At 43.7% G+C, this 18573-nt stretch overlaps 1 protein-coding gene across 1 annotated transcript in view; it reads left to right on the forward strand.

Moving 5' to 3' along the window:
• The first annotated feature begins 8627 nt into the window (after positions 1 to 8627).
• ZNF804B (zinc finger protein 804B) overlaps positions 8628 to 18573 on the forward strand; it is a 193755-nt gene continuing 183809 nt past the window's right edge. Inside the window, exon 1 of the mRNA XM_053409930.1 lies at positions 8628 to 9647. Coding sequence (XP_053265905.1) covers positions 9540 to 9647 — 108 coding nt within the window. The 5' untranslated portion in view covers positions 8628 to 9539. The remainder of the gene's footprint in view (positions 9648 to 18573) is intronic.

Consider the following 18573-nt stretch of genomic DNA (forward strand, 5'->3'; position numbering starts at 1 on the left):
GCTGTCTTCTTGCACTCTCTCCCTCCTGTTCTTACATGTAGAAACTTGTTCATATGCTCCCACCCAGCACTGTCACTGTCCCAGAAATGAAAGTGTCCTGTCTTAGGAAACCAGCCAAAGGACACGTCATTCTGAAACTGAAGTAGTGGAGTTGGAGCGCAGCTAGCGTGGGCAAGGCGGCTAACAGTGTTTTCCAGCACTTGATGTACTGCTCTACTACATATAAGACTTTCATTAAAAAGAGAGATCAAAGCCAGTGGTACCACCAGGGAAGGACATTGAGGCAGACATCAAGGGCCTCTCATGATGACAAGGCAGATGTTGGCCTACAAGGGCACGTCTGCAACTTCCTCAGGGTCAACAGGTTCAGCTCAGTCTGCTCCACTGGGAGTTTAGCTTCCAGAGTTACTTTGCAAGGCTGAAGTGAGCAGGAGGTCCCTGAAACACAGAAGGGGCAGCTTCCCCCATTAAATATGACCTTCTAAAGAGAACCTCCCTCCTGAAAGACAATTGAGAGTTTGAAATAACCTTAACCACAAAGCAGTGTAAGCAGCTCTGTGGCCCTCTTTTTAAATGCCCAGTTAATTAATTGGTTATTTCTATAATGCCCTTCGGTCACATTCCCAGAGGGGCCCTGGTTTCTCCTCAGACTTTCAGTTAGGTATGAGCAGTCCATGTGTGTGTGTGTGTGTGTGTGTGTGTGTTTTCTTATAAACGCCATCTCCAACTCCTCAAAAGATTCCATCAACGGTGTCTCCGAGAAATTTTACACATCACTTGGGAAGACAGGCGAACTAATATCAGTGTACTGGAAGAAGCAAAGATCACCAGTGTTGAAGCAATGATTCTTCAACATCAACTTCATTGGACTGGTCATGTTGTGCGGATGCCTGATGATCGCCTTCCAGAGCAACTACTCTATTCCGAACTTAAAAATGGAAAGCGTAATGCTGGTGGTCAACAAAAGAGGTTTAAAGACTGTCTCAAGGCAAATCTAAAAAAATGTAGTATAAACACTGACAACTGGGAAACACTGGCCTGCGAGTGCTCCAGTTGGCGAACAGGCTTTACCAAAGGTGTCATGAGCTTTGAAGACACTCAAACTCAGGACGCAAGGAGGAAATGTGCTAGGAGGAAGGCACGCTTGGCAAATCCACACCGTGATCAGCTCCCGCCCAGAAAACAGTGTCCCCACTGTGGAAGGACATGTGGATCCAGAATTGGCCTCCACAGTCACTTACGGACTCATTGTTAAAACTGTGTTTATGGAAGACAATCTTACTTGGCTACGAGTGATCGCCAAAGAAGAAGAAGAAGGGGGAGGAGAAGGAGAAGGAGAAGAAGAAGAAGAAGAAAGTAGTGCCACACTTTTTAACAACAAAAAAGAGGTCCCAGTACTGCATACCTTTGAGTACCCCCTGAAAAAAGAAGCACTGAATGAGTGCCAAAAGGACATTGATAGACCTGCTCTTTCCCATTTCCTCCACCCATTGTTTAAAAGCTGTCTAAGCTAGTAGCCATCACCATCTGTGGTAATCTGTAGTAATGAATTCTGTTAAGTTAATAAATGTTAATTGGGCATGGAAACTGTAGAGTAAATAAAAACATGATGGGAATCGCCAGGGGTGTAGCACTTCTTTCTCTGACATTTTCAGTACCCTTGGATGCTACTGAAATGCCAGGAGAACATATCCCCGTAACCAAAATGTGCAAAAACGGTCCATAATTGTTGGAAAGGTGAAAGGACAATGCAAACCTTTATTGTGCCCCTCCCTTTTTTAACTGGGACCTTACACTGAACAATGGCTCATGCATTTTCTAAATAATAATTAAAAAGAAATGAAAATAAAAGGTACTCAAAGTCTCCTGACCCTCTATATAATAGCAGTGAAGGTGGCTGGGTTGCTGGGGGAAAGTCTGCCACGTGACCATGTGGTTTCTCTGTTGGATACCATGAGCTTAAGTGGAAATGAGATGATTTTCCCTTAAAAAATTAGGTCACTTTTCAGCATCTCTTCTGCTGCTTTCCCATCTTTTGTTACAGAGTCAGACATTAATATTACAGCACACATTTTAGCTGAATAAGGATTTAGCATTTGGTTTGTAAAACGGAGATAATAACATTCAAGTCAAGAGACTGTGAGGATTAATTAGCTTATGGAGTAAATTCATGATAACAAATGCTAAGTACTATTCATAACAGTAATAAAAACCTTTTTAAAACTGAATGGACAGTTGAGCAAGTGAGTCTTTTGCAGTGATTATTCTGCTCCAGCCCTTGTTCTAATGCCTAACCTTTCACTGCCTTGGTTCAAAGTAAATGTACTAGATAAGAATGTGTGGCGGTGTAAGAAATGCTCCCTGCAACGATACTGATAGCTAGAGAGCTTTGCGGGTATTATAATCACAGGTTGCCTTTGATAAACAAAAAGGTACAGGAGGACCACAGTATTAACATACTGTCTTAACGTACTGTCACAATTATTCTGTGCTTATCCATCTAGCTAGCACCTTCTTCTTTTTGATAACAGCATCTCCCAAATACATTCTAAATAGTAGTTAAAGTCTAATAGTATGGTTTGGCCCCCTACGCCATTTACTGTGGCAAGAAAGGTAGTATCAGAGCTTTGGTGAAGATGCTTAAAGGTTTCAGAGAGCTACAAGAAGCTTGGAAGAAAAGGGAGGGTAGAAAAGGAAGAAGGAGCTAAAAGGGAAGGTGAGAGATTGGTTACATTATCACCAAATAAATGAAATGTTTAAACTAGACAGAAAAACAGGCTTCCAGGTGGAAAAATCAAAATTAGAGACTGAACTGTTAGAATCCAGTACTAAGAATTTGTCAAAAATGTATAATCTGCTGCTGAAATGGAACACACAAGATGAAATGGTTAAATCAACTATGATTAAATGGGCTCAGGACATTGGTCATAACATTATGTTTGCTGACTGGGAAAAGTTGTGGACCACCGGGCTGAAGTTTACGGCGTGTAACGCCTTAAGGGAAAATATAATGAAAATGATTTATAGGTGGTACATAACCCCAGTCAAGCTTGCAAAAATTTACCATTTGCCTGATAATAAATGTTGGAAATGTAAAGAAAAGGAAGGTACTTTTTTTCACCTCTGGTGGACGTGCCCGAAGATTAAGGCATTCTGGGAAATGATTTACAATGAACTGAAAAAGGTATTTAAATATACTTTCACCAAGAAACCAGAGGCCTTTCTCTTGGGTATTGTCGGCCAGGGGGTGTTAAAGACAGATACAACCTTTTTTATGTATGCTACAACAGCAGCTAGAATACTCATTGCAAAGTACTGGAAGACACAGGATCTACCCACACTGGAAGAATGGCAGATGAAGGTGATGGACTATATGAATTTGGCGGAGATGACGAGCAGAATCCGAGACCAGGGAAGAGAAGCGGCGGAAGAAGAATGGAAAAAGTTTAAGGAGTATTTAAAGAAACATTATAAAATTGGTGACAGTTAGAATGATGTTGGATTAAAATAAATGGTTACTATCAGTAAGGGTTATGATAAAGAGAATAAGGGTGAATATTATAAATTTATAATAAAATAAGGCAAGATTTCGCTGAATAACTGTAAGAATTTGGAATACAGAAACGGGAAGTAAGGGGAGGTCGAGGAAGTAAGGTTTACAAATTGGGTTATGAAATGGTACTTGTTTTTATGTTTTATTATTGTCTGATGTTTGTTTATGTATGTTTTGTTTTTGTTATATTAAAAATTGTTCAATAAAAATATTATTAAAAAAAAAAAGAAAAGGAAGAAGGAGCTATCCATGGTCCTTATCATCCTAAGGAGTACAGTATAACACTTATTTTGGAGCACTAACATCAGCCTAGTAAACTGGCTTTGCCTCAGCTGCTTTGCATGCAAACGCCACTGTAGCCACTGCAACACAAAAGTAATACTGCTTGTGCCCCAGCATCTGTATATGATCAAGCTGCTTGCAATATTATCTTGCTCCCTGGAGATTACTGGGTTATAAAATGGCCTAACTTATCTTAGTGTTCAAATTTCAGTTGATCCCTACAGAGATAAAAAAATAAGACCAACTAGTGGCAATATATTTTCTTTCTTTCTTTCTTTCTTTCTTTCTTTCTTTCTTTCTTTCTTTCTTTCTTTTTCTCCCTCTCTCCATACTGCCATTCTGTGAAACCATTAGGCCACTGTACAGTAAAATATGTTGTATAAAGAGACTTTGCTCAACAAAAGTGTTATCCATTATCCATAGATTTAAGTTTAGATTTTTTAAAAAAATGTATGGATCACTTCCCACAACAAAAAGTCCTTGTGCAGCTCTAATCAGGTTAGTGGTCCTTGCAAAGAAGTTTTTGATGGATTGGGCCTATTGCCAGTTAAAGGTTTAATAAATCAAGTTATATCAACATTGCATAGTTGCTGCAGTTCTTCACAAGATGAAGAGGGAAAACGACAGTTTAAAAGACAGTTCTTTCCAAACAAGATAGGCAACCTCATACTAGCACTATTCCTGATTAGTCAAAACAGTTCTAATGTACTCCACCTGAACTTCCAATGTCTACTGATAAGGGGCATGTATGTGCAGTGCATATCACACAGGTTCAATTTGTATCAATGCACATCACCCCTGTATAAATAACCCATGAGGTCATTGCCAGAGGAGGCTTTTCTGAGGTCAGGAGCAGAGTTTCCTATGCAGAATTGGCTTCCCATCTGTATCTTCCATTCTTGCCTTAATCAACTCTGCTCCTTGCTAAAATAGCTTACAATATCCAGTATTCTTTCTCTCTTTTGCACATGAGCCCAAACTGAAAACTGAACAAGGCATGCTTAGCATGAATTATTAGTATTGTTCCAGTGTTAGTTTGAAAAGGTAATCAACCATGCCCACTTTACATTAAGAGGAAAATGAAAAGGTAATAATTAAGGGTCTTAATAGTCCGAACCTTTTCCTTTTGAAAAAGAAATTGCAGTCTGGTTTTGAACAAATACACCAATTCAATCATAGCACTTTTGATATCTTTAAAGATTGCTATCTTTAAGTAAACAGAGAAGTTTGCTTCTGATCTTTCATTCTCTCAGCTACATATCAATCCTACATCAAGGTTTCCCATGAATACCTTAAGACATGCAGCATCAAAGTTCTTGGTGGATGTATGTACAGTATGTATTTTTCAAAATGTTTAAAACCCTACCACCATAATTCTGAGAGAATGAGTACTTATGAATGGCAAGTATGCAGGTGTGGATGGGCTTTTAAGTTTTGCATCTCAAGCATTCAGGTCAGTGGAAAAAGTAGGCAAGTTACATGGATGGTACTGGTAACATGTATAATTCCACAAAGCATTTCATCTTCTTTGATCTTAAAAGTTTCACCATAATTATATTTCTAGGCAGGAGGTAAGTGAGCTACTTTTGGCACAGATTATGACTGGAATGATATGTGTGTCTCAAATTAAAGCCAAAGGGCATAAATAGCATGATCTTTCTTTTTAAATACTTCGGAGTAGTAGTAGTAGTAATAATAATAATAATAATAATAATAATTATTATTTATTTATACCCCACCCATCTGGCTGGGTTTCCCCAGCCCCTCTGGGCAGCTCCCAACAGATTAAAAACAGAATAAAACACCAAACATTAAAAACTTCCCTAAACAAGGCTGCTTCGGATGTCTTCTAAAAGTCAGATAATTGTTTATTTCCTTGACATCTGATGGGAAGGCGTTCCACAGGGTGGGCACCACCACCAAGAAGGCCCTCTGCCTGGTTCCCTGTAACCTCACAGTGAGGGAACCGCCAGAAGGCCCCTGGAGCTGGCCCTCAGTGTCCGGGCAGAACGATGGGAGTGGAGACACTCCTTCAGGTATGCTGGGCCAAGGCTGTTTAGGGCTTTAAAGGTCAGCACCAACACTTTGAATTGTTTGGAGTTTGGAGTTATGGGGGCCTAACAGTACAGCCACACTTTAGCTTAATTCTGATTGTTAAAGGATGTGTTCCTGTGCAATTTTTGTTTATGGTGGTAGTTTCATAATTATATAGACACATCTGGGAGAATGGGTTGCCTCCAGTTAATTGCTGAGACTGTGTGGGGGCTTTAACCAAATTAGCTGAATATATGCAGTATTTACACTAGGGCTGCAGAGACATTGCTTGTGTATTGAAGAAAGGAAGCTGAGTTTGCATATCAAGCTAAATGAGATTGATGGTGTGTATACCCTGCAGAGGAGAAAAATAGCAACCTGTTTTCAACTGCTTTAATGTTGGAAGCATTTCATGCTTGCAAAACTGTGTCAGTTATTTAGCTTGTAAATTGCTCCTTATATGCAGGCACCTACCTACCTTCCAGAAATTAGGTGTGTGGGGGGGGGGTAGTGGATGTGATTATCATTACAAGTAAAAAATTGATATTTTATTTTATTTGAGAACTTGATTATCCCTGAAATCCTCTAATTTTTAAGTTTCCCTTTCATTATTAGAGATTCTGCTTTATTTCTACTGTGGGTTCATACTCATGTGGAAGAAAATATTGGTGGAAAATGTTTTGCACGGTGTTGGGAAATGAATTAGTCCTCAGCTCTTTCTATTTGGTTTGTCTTGGGCTTGTGGTTAGCAAAGATTGCAGAACAGAAATAAAAATACTTCTAGAAATAAAAATTGGGCTCAGGTCTGTCTAGAAATGTCAGGAAGGTTTTCCTTATGAACTTATGCAGCTAGACTATTACTCCATTTAACTGTATTCTGAGTAACGCAGATCTTCAAAGATTTCCCCCCAGCATCTGACCTACTCAGGGATGAGGGAAATGTGTTCAGTTTATTTAGGCTGCAACCCTATGCCTATTTACCTGGGAATGAGTCCCATTGAATTAAATGGAACTTGTTTCAGAATAGACATGTGCAGGATTGCACAGTTATTTGTTTATTTTGAATGTTTATGGGCTGTTAAACATTACAAACTTTCATAGCGGTGTATACAACAATAAAAATAATCACTGGTTAAAAAGCAATAAAGCAGTTCTCAAAAGAGAAATGAGGTACTGCCTGTAGTCTGAGTCAACTTTCCCTTCTGAGAATGTCTGTTAAAAAAAAACGGTTTTAGCATATGATAGAATGTGTACAATGTCAGGACCCCAACAACCAAACTATAAAATGTACTGGCATACCTGGCCAAAAGTGGGAGTCTTTGCCTATTGCCCGAAACACATCAAAAATAGCACCAGGTAAACTTCTCTGGGGAGGGCATTCCATATGCGGGACACCATGCTCAAGAAAAAGTTCTGCCTATTTCCATTTGCCTAACTTCAGATGGCGGTCCAGAGGAGAATCATTGATGAAGAAGGAAGTGTTTGGGCAGGCCCACGTGGTAGGAAGTGCTCCCTCAAAAAGCCCGATCCCAAGGATGCCTCTGAATGCCCATTGCCGGGGAATGACAGTGAGGGGCTACTGTACTCAAGTTCCGGTTGTGGGCCACGCAGCATCTGGGTGGCCTCTGAGGAGGTAAACAGGATGTTGGATCAGATAGGCCTTTGGTCTGGTCCAGCAGGGCTCTTTATACTGTTTATAGGTTACATTTGAAAACCAGCCAGGTGTAATAATGGGTCAGACTAGGGCTGGGGAGCTTCAGGTTCAAATCACCCATAGCTGCCAACTCTCTGGGGCCCTGGGTGCCTGAGCACCCAAAAAATTCCCCACGAAAGGGCCGGGCACCCACAAATTTTGGTGCCAGGGCCATGCACACCACATGACACCCGCAGCCCTGGGCACCCACAGTCACATGGCCACATTGGCCCTCCTGAAATCAGCCATGATTCGCCCTGACTAACCTGGAGCCAGTCCCTACCACTCGGCCCAACCTACCTCACAGGGTTGTTGTGAGGAAAAATGTGGAGAGGGCATGTGATAATAAAAGTGTCCCTCAGGTTTTAGCTTTTGGCACAAACTATCACTGGACCAAGAGGGCTGCCATAAGAGTTGAGTTCCCCCTCTGCTCCCCCACTCCCCCCCAAACACCCTGTGATGCGCTTGTTAACATATTTTTAAACGATGCGAAGCGAGGTTTTATAGCGCGAAGCAAGAGTTGGAAGTTCCAGCCAGCATTTGCCATCCCTTCCGTTCCCGCCTCTTTCTGCCACTAATCCTTTCGGATCTCGGGCCTTATTCTGGCGCTGGCATTTCCCGCCTTCAGCCCGGAGCTGAAGGGAAACGCAGGAGGCAGGGAAGCTAATTCAAGGGGAGTTCTTGGCGGCTCCTTTCGCGGGATGGTGAGGGCGGCCCCGTGAGAGGAAAACGGAGCGAGAGGAACGAGAAGCGGAGCGATTGTCAGGCGGCGGCGCCGGTGGGGTGGCGCGCGTGTCTTGGGGGAGATTCGGGATTCCATCTCGTTCCGCTTAGGACGGCTGCTCCGTCTTTTTGACGTGGATATGGAGCGTTTCAAAGCCCCCCAGCCTAGAAGGAAAACAACACCGCCTCAATGCATTTAGGGACGGCAAGAAGAGGCTTGAGGAAGTGGAGCGGCGCAGGATGTGACTCTCCTTCCTAGACCCTGAGCTGCCCGAGGCGTGTTTATTTTTTTTGGGGGGGGGGGGGAGGAAGCTGCCAGGGGTTCCCTTCACGTCTGAGCGATTCCCGCCTCCTCCACTGAGGCGAATGCCTGACTGCTTTCCCCTCCGCTCTCTCGAGAGGGAGGGAGGGAGGAGGAGAAACGCGGGACCGTCGACCTCCACCTGCTGCCCCTTTCCAAATTCCCACTGGGCGGCCATTATTGGGGCAGAGGGGGATCAAGCGCTGCTTGGCGCGCGCCCTCCGTCCCCTCCTCCCTGCCCCCCCGCGGCCCTCTCCCACGCCAGCTCGCGCGCGCTAAAAGGTGAGGCGGCGGGAGTCTCTGGCTGGCTTTGGCACAGCCTGCAGCGAGCGGCGTGCGAGGGACTTTGTGGTGCCGGCGGGGACTCATCTCTCCAGCCCTCGCCGCGGCGCCAGGAAAAGCGATGGGGAGCCGCTGCTGGTGGTGCTGCTTCCGAGAGCCTCCCCTCTGGCTGTTCGTGCCTCCATAGGAACCTGCTCTGAAGAGAGCGAGCGCGGAGGAGCGAGTCCAGAAAGGGGGTGGTGGGTGGGGAGGAAACGCGGCGGCGCCTCCCATCCTCCCGCCAAGTTGCGCGCTCGCTCTTTCCATCTTTTCCCCGTCTCTTCTTTGGCGGAGCTACCCAGAGGAGCAGCATGTGGACTGGCTCCCCGGCTCCCTACAGTGCGCTCGGGCTGCTGCTCCTGCTGTTGCCGCCGCCGCTGCTTCCTTCGACACAGCCTGCTGTTGGCAGCGAGAACCCGGGCGCTGGATGAGCGAGAGACCGGGGGCGGGCGGGTAGCGGCTGCCGCGCCTTGAGGGGTTCTGCTCCCGCCGAGGGCAGGAGGAGCGGCGGCGCTGGGCGGCTCTCGCTGCTGCAGAGGATCCCGTCCGCTTCCGCCACGCGCCCCCCTCCAGATCCGGCGTCTGCTGGCGGGCTGACCCACTGCCCCGTTCTCAACCCTGCCCGGACCCGCATGGCGTGCTACCTGGTCATCAGCTCCAGGCATCTCAGCAACGGGCACTACCGGGGCATTAAAGGGATCTTCAGGGGACCGCTCTGCAAAAACGGCTCGGCCTCTCCGGTAACTGGCACCTTACTCCGTCTTCGGTCTACCTAGGGCAGGCGGCATAGATCTAGATAGGGGCGCACGTTTCTCGTAGGAGGGTCTGGGGTCATCTACGGGGGGCGGGGAGAAGACGCGGGCACTTTTGCTGCCTTGGGTCCATTTGGTTACATCTTGTTGCTTAAGCTGACTTGAGGGGGGGGGGGAAGCTTCTTGAATGTTTCTGCAAAGTTTTCTCCTTCCGAATCCACCGGCGAAACAGGCTTAAGACTCGGGGGTTTAGGAGCGTATCGGTTGTCTTGGTGAGGAATATAGATCGGATTACTTAGGGGAAAAGGGTGTTTGGCGCTGTGGCTCCGGTGAGCCACAGATGGACACGGTGCTGGCAGAAAAAAGTTAGAGCGACTTTGATATGTGGCCGCGGAAAGTTGGTGGAGAAGAACTCGAAGCCTTGTGGGTGGGGGTAACAGGAGTAACGGAAAGTTAGACGCCAGAAGAAAGCCATGGGAGCGTCTGGGAGTGACCACTGAAAATGACAAGAGTTGTCCTTAAGGCCATATAGAGAGGCAAAGGAAAGGAAACAAGCAGTATGTGGGCCAGAGAGAATGATAGTGGTGCTTAGTGGAATTAATAGAATGCTTAAAGAAAGAGGGGCTTTTTTGTTTTGTAAAGTCTTCTTATTTATTTTAAAGTATTTTCAGGTGCTTTTTAAGTCTCACAAAATAATGTACAAAAGAAAATTGACACAGGCAGAAAAAAACAAGAGGAGGAAACCTCAGGTAACCTTTTTCACAACCAGGGCTTGACTTTAATCCCAGCATGCATTACAGGAATACTTTGAAATGTGTTTTATGTCTCTGTTCTGCCTTCCTAACTTCTTCCTCCTCCTTTCTCTTGTGTCTGCCTCCTTGACAGTCTAAGCAAGGTCTACTTTCCTTAACAACAAGAGAGTTCATTTACTTTGTCTAAAAAAAAAGAAGTTAGAACATGCAATATGAATATGGTGACGTTGCATCTTAGATTGGCGGCAAGATGCCGAAGGGGTAGATGGAAGAGAAGTGCCTTAGCATGAGTAAGATGCCAGTTGTGCTGAGGTGATTTACAGTGCAATCCTATGCAGGTTTACTCCAAAGGCCTCTTAGGTTCACTGGGACTTAGTCCCCAGTGAATGTGTATAAGCTTGTGTCTTAATGCCCAGAATAGGATATAAACTCTGGTATAAAAAAGATCAGGGAAATATTCTGTTGCAGAACAACAGTCTAGAAAGCAGAATTAGAATGCCAATAAATGAAATCTCTGAAAAGACCCCCTCTTAATGACTGGGGTTTTACTACACAATAATAAAATCCAGAGGTTGAACGATAGTGCTCATTGCAGGATGACAGAAGCACGACATATCTTTAAAGTTTTCAACAGTGACATGATAGTTAGATGACATTTCACAAGTACAATCCTTGCACTATTATAGTAGATAGGTGGGAGCTGTCTAGGGTTGCAAATGCCCATCCCTGAGATGCAACCCACCATTGTGAAGCTGTTGGAGAAGTGTTCTCCAATAGGGAGTGCATATGATGCTGAGAAGAAAGTTCCATGGAATTGGATATAATTGAACAGGTGGCAAAGCTAAAGTGGGTGCAGCTATAAATGAGAGACTGTAAAGAAAAGAAAGTGCTAAAGTGTAAGGAAGGTACAGTGCTCTGGTTGGAAGCAGGATGCTTCCAAATGCCAGTTGCTGGAAACTTCAGGAGTGGAGAGGATTGTTGCACTCACTTCCTGGTTGCTGGCTTCCCACAGGCAACTGGTTGGCCACTGTGAAAACAGGGTAGTGGACTAGATGGGCCAATGGCTTGATCCAGCACGGCTGTTCTTCCCCGAATGGGAAGATTGTGGAAAAAGTGAGCGAAAGCTGTGCTGAAAGCTATGAAACAACTGCAAAGACAGCTTTGTAAACTGCAGAGGAGATTTGATGGGAAACAGTTGGAATTATAAGGAGAAGGTTATTGGTATATGTTGGAACTGATGGAATGTAAAAGAATATGCTCCAAGGAATGAATACTGTAAGATGTGGGAAAATTTTGAGCAAGGAGCATGATGTAAAGGGTTTTTTAAAATTAACTAATTGCTAAGCTATGGCAGCTACACAGACAAATGACTGCTGTGGTCTTAAGCACCAGTGAGCTGTCCTTTTAGTGCCAATAACTGGTGAAAATTAACACAATGGGTTAGTGACCCTTTACTAGTTCTGAGCTCCACAGCATTCTCTTCTAAGAAGTATTTTAACTTTAGAAGCTCGTTTTGCTATCTCTTCTCCTCTGAATACTGTTATTCTTCTTGTAGCACTCTGGGCACTGTAACTTCACATGAAAAAGTAAAAGTTGTTGTGGTGTCCCATCATTTTAAAAAATCCAAAATTAGGGCAGTTGGGTTGGCCTAACAAAAGGCACTTCCCTAAATATGGGTTTTGTACTTCCACATGTTTCTTCTCGAACATTAAAGAAAACATATTCATAAGCACACAGTTGCACACTTGCATTTCGTGAGAAGGTTCTAGTTTGTTCTTTACTCCAATATAGCAGCTGAAATATGTACACACAATGTACACAATGTGTAACCCGTAGTGCAGCCAGATTAGTAAGGTACACTGCATTCGTTTATTTGTTTGTGTTTGTAGACCACTTCCACTGAGAATGTAGAATAAATAACCACACTTAAACCAAATACCATAAAACCATAGCACCATCTATGTACAGAGTGCTTTACAATGAGCAGCTTTGACAGGTCCCTTCTCCAAGGGCTTATGATCTATAAATAGACAAAAGGGAGAGAACAAATGAAGGGGGGAGGAATGGAGGCAGGGGGAAAACAGGAAAACAATATGCTATTATTTCTGTTATGCTTACTTTGGCTTAGTTGAGTTGTCCTTCTGTAATCCTCAAAATTGACCGATTGAACTTGGGGAACTTCCCCGGAGAAAAGGCTTCCTCAGTTTCTGTTTTTATAATGCTCAAAGTCAGGAGTGGCCCATGAGATGCCTTCTAGATATAGTTTGGGACTAAGTTCCTATAAATCCCAACCACTGGTCATGCTGACTGAGGCTGATGAGAGTTGGAGTCCAGCAACATCTGGAGGGCTCCATGTTGACTATCCTTGCTCTAGACATTGGGTGCCAGGGGATGTTTCACTCCTAGGGCGTGTAGTGGCTTGGGGGAGGATATTTTTCAGGATCTGGTGTATGGGTTAAAGAGTTATTTTAATTAAACCTCCTCATAGACTGGTCCTGATGCAGCTCCCTTAGCCTCACTTGTAGTTTAGTCCTCAGTTCCTGTAATGACCATTCAAAGAGCAAGGGCTGTAAGCTGCACTCCTAGCCACACACAAGGACTTCTGGGTAGATGTGCAGAGGATCGCACTGCCAGTACAGTGGTACCTCGGGTTAAGAACTTAATTCATTCCAGAGGTCCGTTCTTAACCTGAAGCTCTTCCTAACCTGAGGCACCACTTTAGTTAATGGGGCCTTCCGCTGCTGCCATGCCACCGGAGCACAATTTCTGTTCTCATGCTGAAGCAAAGTTCTTATCCCGAGGTACTATTTCTGGGTTAGCGGAGTCTGTAACCTGAAGCGTCTGTAAACTGAGGTACCACTGTATTGGTTTTCACTTTGCAGTTGTAATTGACACAAGGACTTCTGCTTCTTAACTGTGGAGGCTACCTGGTACCCAACCAATATGTTTGTGATGTCTAGGAAATGTGTTTTAGTCTCTCCTTACCCTTGTTGAGATTTTCATCCAGAATAACTTTGAGAAAATGTATTTCCCTCTCATTTTTAAAAAAGTGAAAGCTGATTTTAAATATGTTTGAAAGCTGTTCAGGGTTTGGAGGATGATAGGGCGGGGGGAACCCCCGTGGTGATGGCTTGCATGCAAAAGTCAATAAATTTAAAATGTCAGATTGCTCTGTAAATGTGCCTCCAACCACACTGTACATCTGTATATTCTCAATTCTTGTTTCCCACAGAAAAATATGAATGGACACACTGTTGTTTATGTGGCAGCGGTGCACCATGAACAGGATATAAGATGTATAGTACTTCTAAATTCACATATTACCTATCCTTCTGAATTATTTTCTCATTCGCTTTATTCTGAAATTACCATGTCTGCTTAATTTGGAAATTCTTGGTTTCCCCTAGGTTTTGTAGGGTTTTTTTGAGGGGCGGGGGGCTTGACTGAGACATCTGTTTGTGAGTTCAGTGCTTTATCTTTTGTTTCTCGAGCAACATTTTGAACTTGCATATAATCTTAAATATTTCGTTTTAGTGTATGAGCCATTAAAAGCTTCTTGCATTTATGGAGTGCCATCTACTTCATGCATGACTCTGTGTAGCCTTTAATGTGTAATGTGTACCTTTCTATATTTAAAGTGTTCTCTATTAACAAACCATGAAATGTCAGCAGGCTTATGGCTATGCTTTTGGATATGAGAACAGTAGTGAATATTTTAAACACCTTTATGAAATTTCATGGCTGCGTGAACAACAGTTTACCCATCTGGATATTTGTATGTGTCACTTTGTATCAATGTCAGTGATTGCTCATACTGTACTTACAGTGGACACACAATTCTGGGGTATGGGGCTCCCATAGCGGCTTATGGAAAGAGCCAGGTGTGCATATGCTGCATGATCATAGCCTTTGGGACAATGGCCAGGATTTACATAAGCATACTGTTCATTTTTGCTTATTGCCATAGAGGAGAGAATCCTGCTCTTTACTGATGATTCCTAGCACAGTATGATTTCTCAGGTGAGCAAGAAAAAGTTGGAGAATGCATGCAAGGCAGCGGTAAGCACAACTGTGCTGCAGAAAGCCACATGCAGTCTTATTTCACATATTACGTGTTAATTCATTTGTTTATTTAGTACATTTGTATACCACTTTTCTTACACGATGGAACTCACCACTTCTCAAGTACAGTGGTACCTCCGTTTAAGAACAGCCTTGTTTACAAACTATTCAGTTCGTAGTGTTCCGGTTAGCAAACTTTACCTTGGTCTACAAACAGAAGCTGAATGGTGGAAGGGCACTGGCGGTGTGAGGCCTCGTTGGGGAAAGCACGCCTCGGTTTAAGAATGGACTTCTGGAACGGATTAAGTTTGTAAACCGAGGTACCACTGTATCTCTCATCTGGGCAGTGGCCAGACCTCCATTTATATATAGCTGCAGCAGGTGGCTGCATCATGTGCCTCAGACCATGCCTGGGGACCAGCACAAGTATTCCCAGTGCAGGTCACCATAGGAGAAAGAAAAAAGTACAATAAATTCAACCACATACAATCAGTAAAACAGCAGAGCAAAGCAACAGGTAAATCATAGTGAATAAAGCACAACAGATCTTTCTTAGGCTACAATAGGAGGCAATGATAAGCAGTGTGTGTGTGTGTGTGTGTGTGTGTGTGTGTGTGTGTAAGCCTTGGGTTTGTACATTGTCATCTCTCCTTTCTTCTGATATGGCTGCAAGGTGATCTGAAGCCTCGCAGTTAACTACAGTTTAGTCTTACATTAGTCTAAGCGTTCTAAACTCTTTCCAAACCTGCTGGAATGGGGAGTATGCATGCCCAAGGCTTGCTTAGACTCATCCTTGTGGCAATGAGTAATTGTTTATCATAGACTCCGAGAATTGTAAAGCTGGAAGGAACCCCAAGAGTCATTTGTGTCCTCTTCTGGTCTGACAAAGAAGCCCAAGGGGCAAGGCAGATTACAGAAGCCCTGCAGCACCATTGAGAGCTGGTGCAGCAACTTGCTCCAGCAAAGTCTCCTAGACTCTGCCCTCTTTGTGATAACTACAGTTCTTAAAGGGCCAACTTTTGGGCATGCAGACAGGCATTTCTTCTGAGCTCGCTGGCCTCCTACTTTGTGTGTAACCTGCACTCTTGGACCAGTTCCTCAGGCGCTGGGAAAGACATTTCTGAAGGTCCAAGATCTGGCACTATGGACCTTGGTGTTATTGGATCTGGTCCAGAGAACTTCTACCTTGACAGCTTTGGCTTTACTGGCTTCCTAGCCAGCAGCTTAGAGTCAGGAACCCAGTGTGACTTCTTAGCTGGTGATTCTGCAGACTCTGATTCAATGTTTTGGTGGCTGCTTTACTCTGGAGCTTGGGAGATTAAAAAAGCTTTAGCCTAGGACCAAAATGATGTCAATGTAGGTGTAAGGAGGCCCTCCCTAGGGAGAACATTCCAAAAACAAGGTGCCACAACTGTGAAAGCTTCTCCCCAATTGCTACCTGCCTTATCTTGGATACTGAGGACAGCTCAGATGACTATTTTGGCAGTCATGAATGTAGATTCTGCATTGTAGAATATGGAGGGGCAATGGGATTATGATACTAGGCTCTACCCCCCCAACATGCATATTCATTATAATGTAGAGTGACCTGTGCATGGTATGGAGTCTATTACCACGATGCCACCACTCACCTGTAGTGTTTATTCCACACAAAAGGGGGCTCAGATGCAGATGATCAACTAACAGATTCTATTGCTATGAAAACTTTCACCTTGTCCCATAAGCAAGGTCTGGCAAGAAGTTTCTGCAAAGGATTTTCAAGGGCAGGTTTCTTGCACACCACTTAAGAGGCTTTATCACAATCAAGTGGTGTGTAAATTTTGTATGTATTTATTTATTTATTGGTTGGACAGTGTTCTCAAAGCTACCAACATGAGTCTGACCAAACTGTGGGAGGCAGTGGAAGACAGGAGTGCCTGGCGTGCTCTGGTCCATGGGGTCACAAAGAGTCAGACACAACTTAACGACTAAACAACAACAACAACAAATTTATTTATTTAACAGAGAGTTGTCTACAACTAACATTTACTCAGAGGAGACCCATTGAAATTAATGGGCTTAAGTTCGTCACAGTCATTAATTTTAATGGTTCCACTTTGAGCAAAAGTTATTTGAATACAACCAAAAAGTGTTTATTATAGGCATAACAAACATTTTTGAAATCTAATAGAACAAGCTTCTTTTGAAATGTCAAATTATTTTCTGTCGATGAAAATCTGTCTCCTGAAAGGATACCATCATAACAGACTCAAATATGACACTGCAGGTTTGCAATTTGAAGAGACACATACACACATATCCTGAATTAAAAATTTGAGACATGCCTCATGCTTTTCCAACTGAAAAGGTTTATTTCTAGGGTAGGATAGAATAATAATTATTCTACCCTTGTTGTAGTCCAATTCCTGTGGTTTGGATGCTAGTCCCCTTTCTAAGCCTGAATGAAAAGGCAAGCCCAGAGCAGACACCCAACAGGCAACTTCCTCTGAGGACACAGCACTTTGTTAATTCTCACCACCAGGAATGTTTGTTAATCCAATCTCATATCCTGCAGTGTCATGGCTGTAGTCCATGCCTCTCCAGCAAAAGCTGATTGGAAGAAGGCAAGCGAGTCATGCAGAGTTGCAGCAAACATGCCCCTCACTGGCTCAGAGGCAGTTTTGGGGTGGTATGATCAGTGTGGTTGCACTGGCTGCAGAAGACACCAAAACAATGCTTTAGAATGAAGCACGCAAGGCAGGAGGCGCAAAATTTTATCAACACACAGGGTGCCACTGAAATTTTAGAGCCCAAAGGCAACCACTGAGTGGCTGGATGCTTTGAGGCTTATGTTTGTCTCACTTAGAATCACAGAGCAGGAAGGTGCCTCTGGCTGATAGAAGGAAATCTGCTGTTACAGCATCCCCAACAAGTGGTTGGCTAGCTTCTGCTTAAAAGCCTCTAACAATGAAGAGGCCACCATCTTATATGGCAGGCAGTCTCTTCCACCATTGAACAGCTTGTTATCATCAATAGTTTATTCCTAATGTTTCCTAGAAACTCACTTTCCTGTAATTTGAAGCCTTTGGTTCAGGTCTTAAGCTCTGCAACAACAGAAAACAATTTTTTCCCATCGCCTTCAAGGCTGTCCTATTGCCTCTTAATAGTCTCTTCCATCAGGCAAAACATAATGAATGCCTTCAATCTTTACTCATAGGACTTTGTCTCCAGGCCTTTCATCTGGACGAGTTCCAGATTGTCAACGTAACTTTCCTAAACTGCAGTGCCTAGAACTGGACACAGGCCTCCAGGTAAGCTCTGACCAAAACAGAATAGAGTGGCACAATTTCTTCTTGTCATCTGGACACTCGACTATGTATGAAGCTGGCTTAACACTGAGTTAAATTATTGGTCCATCTAGGCGAGGTTCTGTCTGCTCTGACTAATGGTAGTGGCTGTCCAAAGTCTCAAGATGTATTTCCCATTATCTGCTACCCATTCCTTTTTAAGTATATGCCAGGGATTTAACTTGGAACCTACTGCATGGAAAGCAAGCTCTGAATGATGTCCCTTCTGTCTCTGAATCCGTGGCGATGGCTCCTTTCAAAAACTCATTGACAAAAGCCATGGGTTTTTCAAATGAAGCTTGTTTTGCAAGGGCTGAACTATGACCTTTCCTGGCACACAATTTGGGAATTGCTGGCTCAGACCAGGGGTCTGGTGTGTTGCTTGCTGGAACAAAATTATTACTTACTGTGAGGACTGAGTAATGTAACTTCAAGACTGATATAAATGGGAAAGCTCTTGAACTGATGATTGACTGAAGAGTGGGGACAAGAAATGCTGAGCTTTAAGAATGAGTCAAAAGCGGTGGACTCCTGAGAGGGTTATATTTCCTTCAAGAGGTGCATTTCAGAAGCATCATTTTCTCCTTCCCATTTTTCACAGAATAACAAATGCTCTTTGAGGATCCAATATATGTCCCCTGCAAAATGAAATATGACCCATATGCAAAAATCTAGCATTTACTAAGATTTGTAAAGCTCTGTGCAGAATACTTATGGCCATGAATATATCATACTGATCACAGGGCTGCTTGGAGCTGCCGTTGGTTTTTCCCC

This window comes from Podarcis raffonei, chromosome 12 (genome assembly GCF_027172205.1).
Source record: "Podarcis raffonei isolate rPodRaf1 chromosome 12, rPodRaf1.pri, whole genome shotgun sequence".
Classification (NCBI taxonomy): Eukaryota; Metazoa; Chordata; class Lepidosauria; order Squamata; family Lacertidae; genus Podarcis; species Podarcis raffonei.